This window comes from Lepisosteus oculatus, chromosome 13 (assembly GCF_040954835.1).
Source record: "Lepisosteus oculatus isolate fLepOcu1 chromosome 13, fLepOcu1.hap2, whole genome shotgun sequence".
Classification (NCBI taxonomy): Eukaryota; Metazoa; Chordata; class Actinopteri; order Semionotiformes; family Lepisosteidae; genus Lepisosteus; species Lepisosteus oculatus.
In genome coordinates this window covers 6803840-6825888 of record NC_090708.1, presented here as the reverse complement: position 1 = coordinate 6825888, position 22049 = coordinate 6803840, and the positions used below count along the sequence as shown (strand labels likewise).

The 22049-nt window shown below is 38.6% G+C and overlaps 2 protein-coding genes across 2 annotated transcripts; one reads left to right on the top strand and one right to left on the bottom strand.

The window, feature by feature from the left end:
* LOC102692298 (guanylate cyclase soluble subunit beta-2-like) lies at positions 1-16904 on the top strand. Its single transcript, XM_015360951.2, has 16 exons — positions 1-714; positions 1167-1240; positions 3168-3262; positions 3752-3912; positions 4393-4492; positions 4889-5109; positions 6833-6944; positions 7512-7615; positions 8387-8603; positions 9539-9859; positions 11215-11363; positions 11741-11887; positions 12866-13020; positions 14946-15160; positions 15404-15526; positions 15946-16904. The coding sequence occupies exons 1-16, from the start codon at positions 712-714 to the stop codon at positions 16110-16112; spliced, it is 2364 nt and encodes a 787-aa protein (XP_015216437.2). The 5' UTR covers positions 1-711; the 3' UTR covers positions 16113-16904.
* A 1200-nt stretch (positions 16905-18104) lies between these two features.
* Positions 18105-20631, bottom strand: LOC107079107 (putative coiled-coil domain-containing protein 195). The gene is made up of 3 exons (XM_069197727.1): positions 20295-20631; positions 19742-19976; positions 18105-18186 (listed from the first exon to the last, which is right to left on the bottom strand). Exons 1-3 carry the CDS (start codon positions 20629-20631, stop codon positions 18105-18107), a joined length of 654 nt encoding a protein of 217 aa, XP_069053828.1.
* Positions 20632-22049: the final 1418 nt, after the last annotated feature.

Sequence of the window (22049 nt, the reverse complement as noted above, 5' to 3'; positions counted from 1 at the left end):
TCAAGAAGCGATGAAAGTGTCACCATCATCGTTAGTTGCCAAAACTTATTGTTCGTTATTAAATACACGGGATTTTATTAACAGACTGTGCGAAAAAGAAATTTACTAGAGCATTCCAGTCTAGATTAAGGCAGCGCTTTAAAGAAAGAAAGACGCAAAGAAAGAACAGCTATTTAAAACATGGCACCTACCCGTTTTAAAAAAAGCCCCTAGAGTTATCTTCACCTTGGGTCACGCATTCAAATTATTTCAGCACCTCGGCTAAGTGGACAGCGTACGTATAGTAAGCAACGTTCTGGCGTATTGCCTGAATCCGGAGAGACCGGCGGAAATCGCAGATTGACAGATCTGTGATTTTCTTTCAAAAGACTGTTCTCACAAATCCATCAACACTTTTTACTCTGCGAGACTGTGGAGTACCGGAATAGGAGCCTTAATATGTTATTATACAAATCCATCTAAAATCGCTTTTGCGGGAAAAAAAAAAACAGAATCACCACAACAAAACAGTATTTTGAGGATAAAAAATGTGCACTACTTTTTTCCGAGGTCTCCTTCAGTCAAAGGAAGGTTAAGGTATAGTTTCTTGAATTGGATTTGTCAGTTTATACTTGCAATGTTACTAGTGTGAAGGAGAAAAACAAAACGAATACCCAAGTCATTCATCTTTGGCAAACTGGATGGAACTAAATCACCGATTGTCTTCTGGAGATGGTAAGTTGTTTATTGAGATGGCTTATTTGATTTTAGTTAACGTATTCAAAGAATTTGAGCATAGACATTAGACATGTATGAGAACAAATGCTGGGATATTTTTCATTTTATTTTCATTCTAAGAGGTTGAATGCGTTTCAGTGTCGTCCTGCTTGTATTAATGAACCACACTACGCAGTACATCTCTTAATCTCTTCGTGTTTAAATGGTTTGTAAAGATCCTCGCCTACTGTGCTAATTGCTAACATTATTTGATTATTTGGTTTTCAACGTAAATTATTTTTAACTATCCAAATTACAGAACAAATTCGTATTATACAAATCTATAAAGTACAGATGGATTGACCTCGTTGATCTATAAAGTACAGATGGAATAACCAGGGCTACGAGCAAAAATACAGTGTAAAAGTAAAAAACGGCATAATAAAAAGTCTGTTTCTTTTTTTTCGTAGTATGGATTTATTAACACGTGTTTAAAATCCTTGGTAATTGACAAATTCGGAGAAGAAACATGGGAGAAGCTAAGGTAATTTTCACATTGATTTTACAGTTCGTCTAAGTAACTCTTTCCTACACCATACTGTGAGTCTTTGAAGACCTATGATTTGCTCGATGGTAATGCTGTCTTAACTGCTGCTTTATTGAACAACCAGAAGGTGGCGTAGATGATATTCATTATGCTGGTTAATCGCTGATGTACAGCACAACACAAGTTCAATATTGTTTTACATTTGTGTTACAAAGTACCAGTAAGATAATTTTTCAGGACCAAATTTATTTACGTACTTTGTCTGGATAAAAGGATACTTACGTTGCTGAAACCATAGTTCTACCTTGTAAAGACATATTGGTTGATTGGAAGTGCTGATTTGATCTTCATGACCGTAAACAACTGGACAAAGATATTTGCTTTTTTATGCATCATGATTGTTGGCTGCAATTTCAGATAAAATTTGATAAAGCTGGTTTGTCTCTTAGCTCGCCATACCTCTTCAATTCCTTTAATGCCTGCTGGGAGTGCAACACATCTCCTCATGGGATGTTAACTGTATATATATTTATTTTAATAAAAATTATCTTGCTGTTAAACAGTATAATGTATTATAAATAATGACATAGTGACATGGCATCTGTGACAGTTGGAGAAAATGATAACATGGATTTTGCAAATTGGAAAATATAGGTTTGGCAATAGCGAGCGTTTTGAGTGGTTAAGACACAGTGCATCAAATACTAGCACTGTGTTTTTTCATCCATTGTCAATAAAAACAACAGTTTTAGGGTATGAAAGCACTGTTTTGAGAATTTGTGTGATAGCTTCAGTTCATGTTTGATGACTGATATTATGGGGACCATATGTTTCATTACACTTCCGGGAAAGAGAAGATGCATTTAATACATAGGATTGATTAAATATTCATTGATTTTTTTGCTACCTTTATATATGTCAGATTTCAGTTTTCTTGATGGCATACATCTGAGAACATTCCTTAACATTCACAAAACTATTAGAGTTTGCCTAAAAGACTAATACTTCATTATCACTTTAACAGAGAATATTTTGTAAATAACTATGATGATAAAAAGCTGATGTGTTATTTAACCTGAAATCACCAAGTAGATTTTGTGGATTTTTTTTAATTAAGTGATTAAGTTACACAAAATCCATGTATTAATTTTGAAAGCCCTGTTCTAATAAATGAAGCAGGAGGTTGAAACACGATTAGGCATTATTGTTATCCTTGCTAAGGCACATTTAAAATGGATTGTGTGGCCTTTTGAGTCGATCAAAGCAAGAGTATTTAGTTCTAATTTAATTTCCATCAGATTATTGTAGACAACTAAATAAAGTATTGTGTTAAACAGAAATAAAATGGAACATAATTATGGCAATTAGTTGCTGCACAGCTTTGACTCATTTATGAGGGATTACCTCATAGAAGGAGTACACATTTATAAAAATTAAATATCTCTTGATGTTGTCTTTTACCTTAAAGATTACTCTGTATTAACATTTTAATTAATGAAATAGTACAATAAGGACTCTTAAGGTGGCATTAGCTAGCAAGATTATTGTTCTGTTAACTGGTCGTTTTCCACACAAAAAGAACCCCGTTGCTATGAAAGACAACTATCAGTTGGTGGTACAAAGCTTTGCAAAATATTAGACTGAATGACTTGAAGATATAAGTATATTCCTAACCATTTTCATCATGGACAAAATCTAAACTCTGAATATTTGTAAAGTATTATGGACAACAGCCATCATGTTTTAAAATCTCATGGTTAAAGGAAGGAGCTTACTAACTGGCCACTGCTTTGCTATTGAGCTGGAACCTTTCATTAACCAGATAAGGGCAGCGCTTTGACACTTTATTGAGTATAGGCCAGGTACAGAATAGTGGTCAGGATCATAGTGTTTGCTTTGTTCTTTCCTTTCTTTTGCATTACAGGCATGAAGCTGGGGTTCAGGATACATTTATGACATTTGAGGTGTACAAAGATGACATCACAATGAGATTAGTAGAAGAGGCCTGCAAACTCTTGGGTAAGATGGAAACAGTAGAAAGGAAGATACATTTGACTAAATCTCTGTGTTTTCTATACATTACACCTCAATGTAAAATAAACATTCACAGCACCTGTAACAGACAGCAAAAATTACGGGTTGCTCTGAAGAACCTCCATTAAAAGGGAAACTGTGTTACAAATGGAGCTTAAAATTCCAGTATCTGATGAGCGGGAACCAAAATTGTGCATTGAAGGAATGGTATGAATATTTGGGTTTGGAAATAATTGCTCTACCACATTGGCCATTCCAATATAGTGTATTTCCAAATATGAGGGAGAAACAACAACATGTAAATTCAAAGCGTTTTTGACTCCTGCTCAAAAAATAAACTTCAAATGTTATATTATTTTACACAATATACTGTATTCTTCTAATGGGACTTATTGTAAGTTTCAGGTATAGTTTCAGCTGTTAGAAATACTAAAGCAAATGAGTACTTGGACTTTCTCTCCCTCTTTCTTAAAGATGTTGCACCCGATGTTGTCCTGAAACAGTTTGGGGAGTATTTCTTTGAGTTTTGCAAGCGATCTGGCTATGACCATATGCTCAGGACGCTAGGGGGCAACCTTTTTGACTTTATCGAAAACCTGGATGCACTACACAGCTACTTGTCCCTCTCTTATCAGGTACGTCAATGCCTCACATGTACATTGATGTGAAGTGATGCACTTAATACATCAAGTACAAACTGGGTGGTGGGATTACATCAGTTGCTCTGGTACCAGTTGATGTCTTCAGTGTGTGTGTGTGCTGAATTGAGAAATACTCTCCAATTCTCTGAACGCACTTGCTCGTCATGCTACTTTTTATCTTTCTGGTGATAGGAACGTAGCAAGAGTTAAATGTTTAAACACTGCATGTGAAAAGATAACAATCACTAGATAAAACATCCTACAATTTGTTTCAGGACTAGAGCCCTCTGTCATGTGAGTGAAACAGACATCTGTATGTAAGGGCTAGGCAACCGGTTTGAAAGAAATGAGCAGATTGTTTCACTGATGGCCTAACAGGCACTTCGATGCCGAGGGTAGTGAAAAGCTCTATCTTTACTTACTCAAGGGCTCTCCTATTCACCCTTTTTCCACTTGACCTGTTTTACATTTTAGGAGATGAATGCTCCCTCATTCAGAGTGGAGAAAATCGAAGATGGCACAATGCACTTGCACTACTATTCCGATCGACGAGGGCTGTGTCACATTGTTCCAGGTCCGACAGCTAAGTGCCTCTCTCGTCCAGGCCTGGAATCAGAATATCAGCCCTCCAGTCAGTTGCTAACTGCTTGCCCAAGGCTTTCCACTTGCCACAGAATGCTTTCTTGCATTCAGTGTTAACCCAGGGGCAAATCTGGATTTTTATTAGATCATTTAAATTCCATTTAATTCTAACTTAAAGGGGCACACTTGACATTTTGAATGCATTGAGAAAAAATTGGACAGTTTTCTTCAACTTCATTTTACACATTTGTTTCTTTCAACTTTCTATATCTGGGCATTTTATTCATTAATATATAGCTGAAACATTACTCAATTAACTCTTAAAGCAAGTGCCTTCCTTTGACGTCATCCTGTCAAAAGACATCCCCTTTCTTCTGTTTTTGAACAGGCATAATTGGAGCTGTGGCAAAAGACTTTTTCAACAGCGAAATCACAATGGAAATAGTGAATCAAATGGAAGAAGAGGAAAGGACGGGGAAGAAGGAACATATAGTTTTCCTTGTGACTCAAAAACCAGCCTTTACAAACAAGAGACGGAGCAAATTATCTGCTACTCCCCAATACCTCGCAAACTCTCGCCGACAAAGTGAAAAGCAGTTGAACAAAGAGGTAATTAGTGACTGTCAGAACCTTTGCACAGGGCTTCACAGGCCAGAACTATAGTCTTTTTGTTGTGCGTTATATGCATCTGTTTTGTAGCTCATCCCGCTGTGCTCAGTTGAAAACACACAAGAACATCTGAACACACATTTAGGCAGACCCACATCTGCTCATGTTTACCATTTTATACTGTACATCTTTGGAAGGCCACTGAAGAAAATGACACAAAGTAAAAGAATCATCATCATCACAAGTATGTTGGATCAGGATAAATTAAACTTTTTTATCACCATGTTTTAATTCCGCAAAATACAAGACCAAGTCCTGCATTCTGGCTTAGCAAAATAGCCCACTCTCAATAAAAGTGACCCAACTCAAGCTAGGTCTAAATAGCAAAATTCAAAAGTTGATTAGATTGCATAATTCCCCTGTACTGACTGGATTAAAATGTATTTGTACAGTATCTGTTGCCACATATCTAGTAAGCCAATAGATGCATTGACGCTATGCTTTTAACTAAAGCAGTTCTTGCTGGAACTAGGCAAAAAACACACATAAATTGATCTGCCTGACACCTGGAACTAGAAAATAGGCTCTTTTTTTTTTGCAAGGGGAGCGATGCATCTAGCTAATGAACAGTCTTGTCTCTGGCTGTTCTAATGGTGGTGTTGATTACATTTTTGTTAACAGCCAGGAATCTCCCCCGAGCCGACACATTGATTTTAGTTGCAGTTGACTGCTAAACATAAATCAGGAGATGTGATTGCAGGTCTTTTGCGATATGAAGTATGAAATAACTCTGGAGATGACTGATGCTTAATTAATCAGGGGAGCTCAGAGCAGCACATTCTTCTGGAGGTGACACATGGGAATTTGCAGATCGAACAGATAAAGCCGCTGCCTGTGGTTTCTTTTGCACTTGTGCAGTGTGTGTAGATAGAATTTGTTTATAATCAGTGATCTTTAATAGTTAATAATTTAAGAAAGCTGTGTTGAAGATTTTTTTTCTCGCAGACATAAAAGGAAAGATGGAGCCATTTCAGGGTTACCTAGCTCGGGCTGGAGTACCAGCCAAAACCAGGTGCTAGATATTTCATATCTGGTTCCTTCTTATGAAAAAAATCAGTTGACACGCATGGAGTTATAATATGCTGACATACGGTTTTCTGATTTTGGGGTCCAGGAACAGCTAAAGAACCCGAAATAAATAATGAGATAGAGCTGTGCAAAGCTGCTTTTAAAAGTTTTATCAAGGCATCCCTTACTAATAGCCTTTCAAAGTACCAAAGTGTCATCCATCCATTTCAATAACCACCTAGTCTAATACATGGCTGGATCTGGTGGCTAACCCAGCAGACAAAGGGCACAAGGCAGGATATGTCCAGCCCACCACAGGCTTTATTCACATACTGGCAGGGGACAACTGAGGGACATCAATTACCCTAGACAACATGGCTTTGGGCTGTGGGAGGAAACCCGAGAAGACCCACACAACCTTGAAGAGAACATGCAAACTCCACAGAAACGCCCCAGGCCAGAATCAAAACCAGGTTCCAGGACCACTGTGAGGCAGCAGTGCAGACCTGTCAAAGTACCTTTGCCCGTGAAAAAAAGCTCCAATAGATTTCCTTCATTCCAAGATCCAAGGACACTGATGTTCGATAATTTGAAAAATCAGCTCCCAGATAAAATCAGGATTTTCTTTTTCATGTTGGGTTTTGCTTTTGTTTAGGATATTGAAAAATCAATGCACAGAATCAGAAGCAAAGACAATCAGACTGCAGCGTGTCCCATGAAGAAAAACCACTGGGAAACCGTCAGAGGAATTGTGAAGCTGGGCAAAGGTTCGATTTACTTCTAATACTAACTTCATGCAGCACATATTAAACATGCATCCACCCAGGACTTTCTCCAGGACATATAGAGGGTCACATGAGCCAGAGTGTAGCACAGCAGACCCAGGACACAAGCTGAAAGTGCCCCCTGGATGGGATAGTAGTCATACATACTGCATAATTGGTGAAAAAATATAAAATGGTAATCAAACTGATGCATGAATACATTTACTGAAAACAAATTGACATACTGTATTTTGACAACAAAAACAATTAACGGCTCAAAATGGAAACAGCAGAAACAAACAACTACAAAATGAAATAGTACAGAACCTGCAAACATAGCTACAACTTTTAAATGCTTTTGTATATTTTGTTTGGCGATATTTTTGTCTTATTGCCGTTCTTTATTTATTGGATGTAGAAACTGAAAAAAATCATTTTATAATCACGTTTACATAAAACCCAATCTGAATGAAAACAAAATTTTGCACACCAAAAGTGCATTTTCACAAAATTTCACCCCACCCGTGTGGTAGTCCTGAACTCAAATCAGCTCTTCTTTTCTAATTCTAGGCAAACTCTTGAGAGGATTTGAGCCCGTTTATCCAGAAACACTGTGCATAGATTTAAAAACATTTTGTAATGCTTTCCCCTTCCACATTGTGTTTGACGAGGAGGTAAGTCACTTTCTTTTGCATTAATAGAAAAGTATGCCAATTTAAAGATGCAGTTGCAGTGTAGTATGTGTAACTTGTCTCCAAAGAGCACCTTGCTTATTGCACAATGCAAATTTTGCTTAAATAGTACTAACTGGGTCACATTTGCATGCAGTCTTCATGGAAGCTACAGGCTAATAGCTTGCATAAATAAGGCTTGCTCTTATAATTCTCTTTAATTATGATTAATTTGCATGCGTCAACCATTATAAAAGAAAAGAATAATAAAAAATAAACAAATCTGGCTGTAAAAATACATTTACGTGTACAAACTGTAAACTCACATTGCCCATTGGGAGTTGTTTATGACAGTATGTTTGGTTTTTAATTACCTGCTTTTCTGCTTTTCCAAACTGGCATATTGTATACATATGCCAAACTGCATATTGTATACATACTGGAAATTAGCCAATCTGAGACCATTTTAGTTGATTACTCCTTTGGTATTGATTAGTTTATTAAGTAGTTTTGAAACACGCTCTTACAAATAGTATTGTGAGAGAAAGACAGTTAGACTACTATAAGATACATTTACTTACATGTATCACAAAAAGTCTGATAAGAATCTGCTCTTTAATTGATTTATGATATTTATTAAGCTACAGGGAAAATATTTAGATTATAATAAATGTATGTGAATGAAATAGTACAGATGGCCCACATTTTTTATTAAGAACCTTTAGAACAAATAACAGGAAAAAACGCATTTTTTTTCATGCTGGTTGTTTTCAGCTCAGGGTGAAACAGGCAGGAGTAAACATTCAGAAGATTGTTCCTGGACTTCAGACCATGGGCATTCATCTTGACCAGTATTTCACTATCATCCACCCAGAAGTGACTTTCACCATATCCAGTGTGAGGAAGTTCATCAACAGCCAATTTGTCCTGAGAACTAAAAGAGATATGATGCCTGAATCCTGGAGGAGGTGCCCAATGTTAGAATTACGAGGTAAAACAAGATGTATAGAATAGAATAAACATAACGTTTAAACTTTTTCATTTATTCAGACATGTGAAAAGTACGTTAACTGTGGGTTAGTTAATAATGAATAAAATTAATAGAAATCCTATATGTATTTGAGCAAACAGATGCTTGAAGAGCACACTTGAAACCAGTCTTCACAAATGCCTGTGACATGAAATGATTTTAAAAATCGAAACAGTGCCCTCCAAATTATTCCAGTCCAGGAGGGAAATGTGTGATAGTTCACAAAATTAGAGTAATTGGTATTATTTTACAACGGCCCTTGACAAAGAATGAAAGTTAATGGCACACTGGAAAGTAAATAGAAAAGAACTAAAAACACAACACTTTGATTGTGGGAATTTCTTCAGGTGTGTGTGGGAATTAGTGACAGAGCAGGAAAATAAGCATAAGGAAAACAAAAGATAGTGAAAATAGGAAGGGGGATATGAAAAAGGAAGTCAAAGGAGAGGGAAATCTGAGACACCCATTCCAGAGTAAGTTTGGAAGGCATCTTGTGATAAAAAAGCTTGAAACCCATATGTTGACCTAAGCTGTTGACCTAAATTAAATCTGCATTTTCAGCAAATTAATTCTTAAAATGTCCATGTCCTTCCTAAATCCCATCACTTTTTACTCAAATACTGACTTAGTACAATCTTATTCAGGTTCCACAGGATTTGTGTAACAAAATTTTGATATTGTATCCCTTGGGCTTCTTTTATGTTTTTTTCATGGGCAAAGCCACTAGAAACCACAGAAGCTTTGAAACGCAGACGTCTTTGTACAATATGGCATATATGTATATGTATGGGTACTGCAGTGCAGCATGTAGTTTCAGCTGGCAGTACCGATCAGGAATTTTCTAGTCTTGCCTGAAGCCTATTGTCCAGCCTGCTGTGTTGTGGTTGCTTATCCAGGCCAGATGGTGTGGATGGACTCTTTGCAGAGCATGTTGTACCTGGCCTCCCCACTCCTGCGGAGCCTACAGGAGCTGGAGGAGAGGCGGATGCACATCTCCGACATCGCTCCCCACGACGTCACCAGAGACCTGATCCTCCTCAACCAGCAGCGGCTCGCGGAGATGGAGCTGTCCAACCAGCTGGAACGCAAGAAGGAGGAGCTGCGCATCCTCTCCAAGCACCTGGAGGAGGAGAAGAAGAAGACGGAGACCCTCCTTTACGCCATGCTGCCCAGGCATGTTGCCAACCAGCTGAAGGAGGGAAAGAAAGTCGAGGCAGGTGAATGACACTGGCCTGAGAGACAGGACACATCATCTCTAACATCACACGGTGTCTCATCCATATTGCCGAGCACTAAGCTAAAACAGCCACTGGATTTGATTTAAATTTTAGATTGGACGTATGTTTTTAAAAAAAGCTGTTTAAGTACTGTATTCCTTTTGGAATGATCATGCACTTACCGCAGTAGTACAACTATCCTTAAACAAAATTGGAACACTTTACTATTTTTATTTGGAGGGATGACAATAGCACGAGCTTGCAGGGCCTTGAAGACAAGCCCTCATGTGTTATCACAGTTCTCCTCACCTGGCATGGTAGCTCTTGGCTTTATTAGGTAAATCTGCTAAGCAACAGTGAACCTGTAATCTACATATTCAAATGTGACAAAGTCTTCAATGAAATTAATGCATTTTTTCCTGACTGTACTAAGTTGAAGATATGTACTTTGTCCTATTTTTCAATTACTTTGCTTTTGTACTCAAATTGCCACATAATTATGTGTGTAAATTGTGCAGAATTATGGGAGGACAAAAAGACAGCATACCTAGAGAACATCCCAGCATCACGCAGAACGCCAGAAAGCTAATCAGTAGATTGTTATCTCACACTGGAAACCTAGTCTCCTTCAAAAACAAAGCTCACCTACTCCCTGACTCCAATGAAAGAAACAAGTTATCCATAAGACTATGGTCTAATAATCTCTCAAATGTTCCACAGAAGCCTACATATTTGATGAGATCTGGGTTATGTTAGCTCCAGGCGCCTGCAGCTATGTGTCAGTCGGCACATGAAAAGCAGAATTGTGGCTCCACTTTGAAGCACAACACAAACTTCAGCACAGTCAGGCTGTTTCTGGAATGGAGTGCAACACATTCACAAAGGGTACACTATATAAAATGTGCATAGTATTGGAAAATACATTTTTCTATCCCACCAATAAGGTTAATATTATATTATATGAAAGAGGATTCCTATACTCAGGTTTAGAATTTACACATTTTTAAATCAAATCATGACTGTTTCCAGTTGACACAGTGTGTGTAGTTTAAAACGTCTTGTTACAGACATGCTTCTGTTTTTGTGAAAAGTCTCCTTAGTTTTATCACTTTAACTGCTGTGTCCTCATTTGTCTCACTCCCAATGTGTCATGTTATATTCTTTTGAAATGGCATTCTATAATGGCTTTTTCTGCTTGAAACCACATGTAGGCGCATCAAAAAGAAAGAAAAATATTGCTACCTGTTCACATTGGCGACTAGTCATACTTGCTAATGCTGTATTATTGTGTATTTTGGTTCATTTGTTGAGAGTTGTATAAGGTATTATACAGTTGTTTTCCCCCTTTTCTATAGGCGAGTTTAAAGAGTGTACAGTACTCTTCAGTGATGTTGTGACATTCACAACCATCTGCTCTGAGTGTGAACCAATTCAAATAGTCTTCATGTTGAACTCCATGTACCTCAAATTTGACCGGTTAACCACTGTTCATGATGTCTACAAGGTATGAATTCAGCTAATATTTCTTTAAATCAAATCAAGTTTTTCAATAACCCATGTTTTATATAGCTCCCATTTCTTTATAGGATTAGCCTAATGATTAGTGATTTCAAATACAGTATAGGTGTGACCATTTCTTGCAACCACTAACATAATCTCAGTTATTCATTATGATTCAACCATCACTTTTTCAGTTTTATTGAAACTTTTTATATATTTATAATCAAATTGGCCCAGAGTCTCAATAAAATACATTTAAAAATTCTTGAGGCATTTTGTGCTGTGCAGCAGCCTTAGCAGTAAAAAGAAATTCTTATGGACCATGCTTTAAAATGGAAATGATTAGGGATAAAACACAGTCCTAAAAGTGCTTTGTCGTAGGTGGAGACCATTGGAGATGCCTACATGGTGGTTGGAGGGGTGCCCATCCCAGTGTCTAGTCATGCTGAACGCGTGGCCAATTTTGCGCTGGGAATGATCATCGCAGCCAGAGAAGTGACAAACCCAGTCACAGGGGATCCTATCCAAGTAAGAACTGTGAACAGGAACAGACTTCATGCTCCAGAGCTTTGTATTCCAGTCACTTTGCTCTAATTCATTTTCAAACCATGCTTCAATTACACGTGACCTTTAAAATCCTATCACTCCTACCACCCAACCCACACACACAAGATAATAGGATTACTTAGGTCTAAATTTCCTCATTTATTTTCATGCTTTATTGGGTGACATGTTGATCAGAACTAAACCTTCATGTTACATTTGGTGGCAGCTTAAGGATCCCAGTAGGAGAATCCTGACGTGGTGGGAAATCCAGGACCAGCAGTCAGCGGGGACCTCACCTGGTCATGTCGAGACCTCAAAATCCGGTTCCTGCTGCAAGTGCCTCTCTGGTCAAAGTGGGTGGTGCCCATGCCTCTGGACCAGCTTTTACAAACCAAAGCCCCACATGGTTACAAAGCACATTGTACTATGGGAAGTGCCATCCCATGGATAAGCAATTAATATCCTGATCCTTTGGTTATAAAACATTCCCTGGCACTAATCACAAGAGTTGGGATGTTAACTCTGAAATGGAAGGTGTTTTCTCACTGCTCCATCTGACTTGCTGTGTAGTGGGGTCACTGGTGTATACTGCCTGCTGAGGGTATTACACGAAGTGGGACCCCTCCTAGATGAGAAAAAGAACTGGGGATCTTTTGGGATGAATGGCACAGAGGTCTAAGTAATACTTATAATTCACTTGGTTTGGAGCTGTAAAACAGTGCTCTTGGTGACAGTTTTGAGTGATCTGAACCCCTACTGGGATCTGGAGGAAGAGGCTTTAGTAACCTGGGGTGAATAGCATGATCATGTGGTAGCCATTCACAGCCTGTTACTGTCAGGATTGCTCATTTTGCCTTTTGTCTACTCGTGTACCCGTGAACCTGGTACGTTGTGAGATCAATCAGCTGTCTTTTCCGGACGGACGACGGTGTGTGCGTTTTTGTTTCACGCCCTCCCCAGATTCGGGTGGGCTTGCACACCGGGCCGGCGCTCGCCGGGGTGGTGGGTGAAAAAATGCCTCGGTACTGCCTGTTTGGCGACACGGTGAACACAGCCTCACGGATGGAAAGCCACGGTGTTCCCAACAGAATCCACCTGAGCCCCAGTGCACATCGGTAAGAAGCTGCATTCCTGTCTGCTGTGAAAACAATCTGTGTCTCGGGAGCATTTAGTGCTGTTCAGATCATCCTGTGGGAATGCATGGTGTATTAGCCATGACTGAGATAATGATTTGGGGATTTTACCATATCAAAAATGTAAAGTCCTCATTTTCCTGGGGGATAAATTTGTAACTGCTATTAATTTATTGTGGACTAGGCAAATTGCCCCAGAATTTGTCCCCAGAGAAAATAAAATGCTCAATGTCTAAAGGAAACAAGCGGGTAAATGCTTATTTTTTTCAGGTTGTCTTAAGAAGATAATAGTTACAATTCACTTCTCACCTCTAAAATGTTTGTGGCATTTTATTGATCCCGATCAGTAATACCTGAGCTCCTTTTTCCCATGATGCAATCTACTCACTGGCAGTCCAGGTGAAAGGTTTTCGTGTGTGACATCACCTAGCCAGGTTATTCAGCAAGTGTATAAAAAATGTGTAAGTTATTGTCATGAAAGTAGCACAGTCACAGTAATACAATATAGAGTCTACACAGACAATAGTCTGTAAAAACTTTCAGTGTTGCAAAGATTATGATTGCAATAGCATTGTATGCACCAACGAGAACATAAAAAGCATTCGGGTTGAAAAATGGGTTTTTTGGTTAAGCACTTTTGTCAAGAAGACTCTTCCATCTCCACAGGAGAAAGGTCAAGCATGGCAGGAATGTTTTTAAAGGATCTAGAATGTGTAATTAATCTCAAGCACTCTCTAGTGCTTGGTGAACCCCATTTGATTAAACTGCTCAGCCTACCCTCTTGCTATTGTGTCTTGATTTAGGTTAGGGTCACAATCTGGGTTGAAGTACAGATCTAAAAGGGGCTATAGTCATCTAAGAACCTATTTCTCTGTTTTAGTTAATGAAAAGAGAAGGGAAATTACAGTATACCGTATGTATAAATTTAAAAATCTGTTTTACATAGAGACACTCCCTTTTCTATTTTAATCATTTAATATACCATATGACATTGCCTCAATACTCTGTACCTACATTTGATTAGGAGTAAAGACATGTTGATGTTGAAAGAGGAACTGCAATGCTATTTTTATATTTCAGGGTTAAACAAAATCATCATTGATCAGTGCATTTCAAACCACAGTAAAAGTAAAATGTACACTGTCACTTGGAAAAACCTCCAGTTTGTATCACAAAATATGTTACATTTCCAGGTATGTGCAGCCCCATATTCTGCGATTCCAAACTTCTGGTGACATGATGCAGCCCTATTACATTGTAAACAAGCAGGCTTGTGAATACGTCTCTTAACCCAATAGAAATATTGCGCTCGACTTCAAAATGGTTTTGTTGACAAATACTACTTATTAACTCTGCATGCAGATCACCAGATCACATTGGAACATTTCTGTGGTGAAATGGCTGCTGCACAACCTGTACTCATTCGCTCGTACATCGCATTACATCAGTCATTACAGTGACTAGTGAGCAGGAAGGGCTGCTTCGCGTCGCAATTCATGGGAACTCTTGCTCTTGCTGGTGGCAAGACCAGGAGTTTGGGATGACCCGGCGATTTACAGAAAACGCACGATTTTGTGCTTAATTTGAAATTCGTGACATTTTTCTATAACGTAGATTTATTAACTTTTTTACAGAGATTTCATAACTGGCCTGAGAAATTGGGACTGCAGTTCCCCGTTTAAGAAAAGCGACCCTTTTGCTGCTAAACATCTCTGTAAATAGAAATAATGTGAAAACGGGAACACTGAAATTCTTGTTTTTAGTAGTATCTTATTACACAAAACGTACCCGTGGAGTTCAAATTCTTGGAGTCTTATTGATAAATCCTATCATGGAAGCTCAAATCAGATAGAAGCTGTATTTTAACATACATTGATTTAATTCCTTTTTCTTTTTTTCCTTTACAGGGCATTGAAGGATAAAGGTTTTAAAATCATTGACCGAGGGGAAATTGAAGTGAAAGGTAAAGGGAAGATGCACACCTACTTCCTGGCTGGAAACCTCACAGCCACCGACAGCGAGATCATGGGCCGACCATTGAGGGAATCGGACTCTGGCCGGGAATCTGCCCACTCCTTCCATGAGCTCACGCGGGAGGCTTTAAGAAGGCCGGGAACTCAAGGTCCGATACAAAACAGTACAACTTTTTACCAGCACGACATGTGGTGACTTGCACAAACCTCAGGTCAAATCGAAGAATTAAAAAAATACTTAAATTTATGTGTGGGAAGGCACTTTCAGTAATTAGTTGTGTTTATGACCACCAGTGCACATTTTCCTGGAAGCCTCTCTCTGTCCTCAGTCCAGGGAGCTTAGAATGACTGTTCGTCTTACAGGCCATTGACGTCTCCAATTTGTTTTTAAGGTATACCGAGGCCTCTGAGCAAAGACCGTCGCCCCACTGTTGCCATGAAGTACTCAGACAGCCCCGCAGAAGCTGAAGTTCAGCCTCCCACTAAAACGTTCCCGAAGATTAAAAACCTGACAGGTATTCTTATTGGAAAAATTCACATTCGTTTTGATCCTCCGGCCTCATTTTGTTCTTAAGTAAATATGCCAACAGGTACTGTGTGGAATTTGGTCAAGATAATTTTAACGACCCCTTTGTGTGCACGTCGCAATGCTGATTTGGTTTGCTTTGGAAGAGCGTTTTAATTGTGAACATTGGTTTGACTGTGTTGTGCCTTGTTTGGTTTCCCTGCTCTGAGATTCTACAGCCAGCCAGTCATTAAACACGGAGACGGCAGGAAGGTGTCAGAGACATTTTTCATCCATGTACCTTGATTAGAATATATCTAAGTGACACGTTAAAGCACACATTCTGGTTTTGTGTGAATTCCCATTCTCCTGAATTGACTCAGTAACTTAGTTACAGTACATTACCAAAAGAGATACATTTGTTTACAGGCAAAACACGTGACTCAGAAAGCTATGGAAGTCTCCACAGCGACCAGCAGTCACGAGATGACCCTTATCAGCTTTCACTGGAGACAGCAGTGCCAGCAGCCACAGAACCAGGCACCAGCAGATCTGCCAGCAAGCGAGTGAGATCAAATTTCTGTGTGCTGCTGTAGTCTGTATGGAAAGTAGGTTTATAAGCCTTGAGCTTTTCTTTCTAACACTGTGAAAAAAGGTTTACAAAACTTCCACTAAAATCTCGAGCACTCCAAAGACTTCTCCTATAGTTAAAAGAAGCAGCCGGAGTAATTGTTAATTGTGCAATAGTGAGTGTTTTCTAGATTTGGGATAAAAACTATTTGTAATTTCCAGCCACATAAAGAAATTGTCTTCAAGCATTATTTTCATGGAAAGACGAATAACTTACTTGGTGATTTTGAACTTTCAAAGTCCAATTAGTCACAGCCCTGTGGGGAGAGTTGAAAATGTTTCGAAGGATGTCAAACTCCAAGAGGAGAGACTTTATATTTTGGGGAACTTTCTAAACTCAGCTACAGTATACACAGATTGGTGTAAAGGACTGTTATAGCCCTGGGTCTGGAAATTACCCTAAAGAAAAAACAAATGCAAAAACGGAAGAATATTTTTTTCAATTTTATTCTTACTGTTGGAACAGAAATATAATATACAGTACACATTACAAAATTCCATATATTTTTAACAACATTTCTTCTGTATTTTGTAGCCACATTTGAGGTCTAAAAGATGTGTATTTAAAATTGTATAACGTTTAATGAAAGTTGTGTTATCTCAAAAATGAATTATTAGCTCTTACTACAATGTATTGCACAAACAGCAGCAGGCATTCTGCCCCATAAAGTGGAAGAAATAATTCCTGTATATTATTCATCTAAAATCTAAAATCACTATCAGAAATGGAGCTCATGGTTATCTGTTACAAAAATAAAAATCTGTTTTACATTCTTTGACTTTTACACTTTGTTTGTATCTTATTTGTACATTTATACACAGAAAATAGAAATCATCCTGATACACAGTCCGAGTTGCAGATACACAGACTTGCAGACAGCCCTTGCAATAAGGTGAGCTTGTTACTTCATAACACTACGCTTTTGAAATTTTACTTTGAAAAATCAAAGCATTCTAACAGTGCAGCAGAGAAAAGAACACAGAAAACATGATGGTCTAGTCCGCTGTGGTATAAATATAACTGAACATAGGAAATCTTTGTTTAAACAAGGTGAATATTCAAGAAATAAAGAGGTAAAGTGCTGAAAAGGGGACAAAATGACTTTCAGACTTACAGAGGTAAACATTCCAAAAGATGAGGTGTCATGTCATTTAGTTTGAGTTAGCAAAAATAAGATATGCCTGGTGAAGCCCGTAGATTTTTTGCATCAGTCATGTAACATGCTGTATATGAATAAAATATGCCCCATACTATTAATGCAGTTCCAACTAACCATCTCTAGTGAAGAGAAAACAAACTGAACGAAATACAGATATTTTAGAACATTCCACATATTTTAGAACATAACATTACCCATTGTGTTTCCATGCCTTTTTTATCACAGGGAACAACCTTTGCGCTTCAAAACATTTTTTGGAAAATGAATAAATGATCCAGTCAGTTATGAAATACTAAGTACTTAAAGAATCATTTCATCATGGTTGAGTTAAGAACAGCCAAGGAAATTTCCAAACTAGCAAAAAAAAAATCCTGACTGTAACAAAGGCAGAAACCTTTGTTTCTATCCGGGAAGCAAATGAACGTCTGTGCAAATTATTTCCAGGGAGATATGGAAGCATTTCAAAATGTTTCTCTCAGCTGAGATCTTGTGTTTCTTAAGAAAGAGAAATAGGCTTCACACATAAGACACCTGAGCCACTGAAATGATTAAAGTTCCAGCAAGCTGGAGAGGTAGATGAAACAGTTAGCCAGATACTGGTGCCAGGGAACAATTGCCTGTTTTGGGTTTGTAATAAAATCTGCAACTTGATCTTCGGAATTCAGGTCAATGAAGATAAAGTCCTGTTTCTAGCTGACCTATAAAAACGGGGGCCTTCAGTGATCAGAATCACACACAACGTCAGTCACGTTCCCCCTCTACAAATCCTTTTCCACCACCAGAATTCTGATCCCGGAGTTAGTTCTTTGTTGGGCGGTGGTTGTCAGTAGTACTGGAATCTTCTACTGGTAGAAGGAATGTGACAGATTTCACTTTTGTCCTGTTTACAGAAGAAAAAAGAATTCAAAGCATTTGCTACTTAGTTACTTCAAATGGAACAATACTTTGCTTCCCTATACTGTAAATGTTCCACAACTGTAAATCTGGCCAGATGTGTGAAAGGTAAATGAATTCAGAAACCATTCTGAATATAAACCATTTACAGTGTTACAATACTTTCTTGTAAGAAACGTTTTGAACTTCCAGAATTAATGGGGGAAAATAAAACCTTATAACAAATGTCCTAGCATTTGTCTCCATAATTTACATCAATAGAAGACATGTGAAAAGAAGATTTTACGTTTATTTTTGTGACAAGCTGCCATTTATTTGACGGAACTTGGAAATTGTACATTTACTGTACCTTTTTTTCCAGCTACTTCTTCTTCTTAAGTGGTTTAATTAGTTGGTAACTACACCAATTTGCTCAGTTTTGATTATTTCCATTAATTAGTATTCAGTAACATTAGCACGCAGTCAGCTATTCCCATTCGGTTTTACACAACAAGAGGGCTTAAGACTGTTCAGTGTTGAGATGACCAATGGCAGGGCTCATTGCTATGAACTGAGCGGTGGATAAATGGAGCTTCTCAGTAGGGGTTAGCTTCCATGCTGCGTGTTTCACAGTGTGAAAACAACATAAAATACTGGCTCCACTTGCTTGTTAACCATGTCATATTTGTACATAGAAAAACCTTATTTGAATATGAGGCATCTTCACCGATAGTCGAAAATCTGAACTGCACAATTCTAGAAGCTAATATTCTGTTTATATGATCATAAATAAAGTGTTAAATGGAAGTCTGGGAGATGGTCAAACACCAGGCTCACCCATATCTGCTCTCCTTCATATGAATGCAGTATCTCATCTTCAGAGCACTCACTCATGCACTTTCTGTCTAATTAAGGGGCCTCTTCCAGCCTTGTCCTTATAGTCAGGGAGCCCTTCACACATCCAGGCAACAAGAGACTGGCCAACTATTGATTTGTCAATTCGTTTTTTATATAATAGGAAATCAGAAAAATAGTCATTTTGTTTAATTGGCTGACACTTGTATTTAAACCATTTTACCTTTGGACCCATTTAAACAGTTGGCTGTTTTATGAAGCAATATGAGTCAAGGGCTCTGCTCAGCATTGGAACAGCAGTGTCTCCCCTCAGACTTCCACTCTCCTGCTCCTGTTCATCCACAGACCAACTTTCCTCAAGGCTGCCATTTAATCAATTCCCACCTTGAAGGAATCTTCTCCTTGAGGTGGACAGGATCGCTCACTTGCATTGTGCTACATAACCAGGCTTGTTGTGGGGTCCATTGACTTAGACATTTTAAGTGTCACCCCTAACAGATTCGGAACAAGGCTGTAACCAGCGGCACGACATGACAGATTTGTTTGCAGTAAATGTACAGTAACGCTACATCATCTTATCTCAGTTTTAATTTGGAAATGCTTAATTTCTGGCTGTGATGATTCAGTTTGGACAAAAGTGATTTACGTGAGAACATTTCTATATTCAACCTCGTGCATGTGTTTTAACTTCATGAGATAAGGCTTACCTATTTTTGTGAATGTGCTCCTTTAGAGACCGTCTGTTGCAGAGCTTTTCCTTTGCTAAGCTGCTGGGAGGCCTTGTGCTGGACTGATCCTGCAGCACATTTGTCAACACAGGTGCCCCACCTCCAGGGCTGTTCCCTTGCAGTCGTTCATTATTTTGCTCCTTCAGTTCTACCTCCTCCAGGACTTGGCTCAGAGTTTGTTTTTTCTTGGTTTTGGGGGGAGCATTGGATGAAACTGAATATCGTCTTACAGTCATTATAAGTTTTTCTGTTAAAAGTGAATTAATAATGTTGTCAAGGTACTTAGACAGATATGCAACAACAAACAAAAAAAAAAATGGAGCACCTTCCCGAAAAAAAAAGAAGAAACTCTTTAGCCAAGATCTGAAATGTCAAGCTCAACCAAAGTTGTTTTTTACAATGTCAACACCGAGACAAAGACACTTAAACTAACCTACGGGTCTCATATGAAATTAACATTAAAATTAACAATCGTTTCATCTTTTTAAAAAAAATTGAAACTAATGATAGCTCCAAAAGTTCCGAAACGTACCTCGAAATGGGCCTTCTAGGGCAGGCGCTGACACATTCCGTCTTAAATTGGACTGGGCAGCGCTCTCTTCGGCTACACCTTTCTGATGAAATGCAGAAGACAGGGATGAAGTGTCCTCATTTACTGACCCCACCGCAGACTGGCCGAGTCCGCCACGGAGTGCTCGGTTTTCGGACTCCAGTTGATTGATTTCGTGTTGCATGTCCATGATCACCTGGACTAGTCGCCTGCTGCTGTCCATGGTGCTGAAATTCTTCCACCTCTGTTCCGGAAGGAAGTGTGGTTTCTTAACCAACTGTTCGTATGAATACAACTCGTGGCGCTTTGCTTTTAACATGGTGCTCTCTCAATCTCGGCTGGTATCTTGTCCGGGAAGATTATGTCGCCTTTCACCACTTATACAGCAAAAGGTTCAGGTGACCGGTCATGAAGACCGACGATGATTTATTCATCCACCTAGGTGTCGTTTTTCAGGAAACGATTGTTTCAATGAATGATGGAAGAAGATGCCGCTTCCAAAGCTGTCGTTTATAAGGACAGATTAGGAGACGGGAAATTACTGTGTAGTTTAGAGTGACTTTCAAGTAAGTTTTAAAAGTTTGGGTTATCCTACAACCAACAATAAGGCAATGTCGTATTTACTTCTCCGGTGACCACCGCGCTTCTCCGTTCCACCCACACTCTGAAATATTTATACGGCTTGTCAACATTAAGCATAAAGCTGCCAGCCAATCGAATATTATTAGTTTCAGCAGATGACTTATTACTAGCGTATCTCCTCTCACCTGCTTTTTGATTGTAGTTTTAGTAAACAGTCGCGGGTAAAAACAACCAGTACAAGCACATGTATGCGCGCATTCACAGAGTTTTGATGGCCATCAAACGCCGGCGTACAAGAAATGAGTAGGCTGAGGCAGTCATGTTACAGGAGACCCAAAACAGAATAGCATAACTCAGTGGAACGCTACACCCTCTTTCTGTCACGTTCACATTTTCGGGCAAATTCCTACACATATATACAGGCATTCCGTTTAATTCTAGTAGCGCAATAAAACGACGCTTTATTTCAACGTAGTGGTACAGTATAAGTGTTTTTTTTAAGGTTGTAGGCATTCGTATGAAGAAAAACAGAATTTCCACTGGTCGGATATCAGACATTGTTGGGGACAAAAATAAAAAAAAAAAGACGAAGAAAAATTATGGGCGCATTCTCTCCTCAGATGTACAGCGCACAACGCTTCCCCCTGGCTCAGAGATCAACTAAAACTTCTCTCATGCTAAACAAATTACCAGAGTAAAAATAAAATTCAATGACAACACCCAATACAAAATACTACTTAGCAAAATCTGTTAAATCAAATTAAATGCCTCACATTAGTTACGAAAATCTGTTGTGCAGCTTTGAGACTTATTTGTCAGGAGGGTAGTATTTAGTTGGAAATAATCAAAACTGAAAAATAATAATATCACTCTTTATGGTCTATGGGGAAGAGTTTGTGTTTAGAATACAACTGAAGATCTCACAGGAGTTATACCACAGTTACAGGCACTTTATGATACTAGGACTCTCATAATCTAGCGTTGTTTTAAGTGGATAAATTTATCAGGATATTACAAACTACAGTCTTCAATGGGAGAATGAAGCACAAGAGCTGTGAGTGACTATAAATGCAGACTGTCAAGGGAATGTGACTGTGATTGCACTATAGCCATCATTTGTATGCAGAATGCAATTCCCTGTTACTTAATTTATAC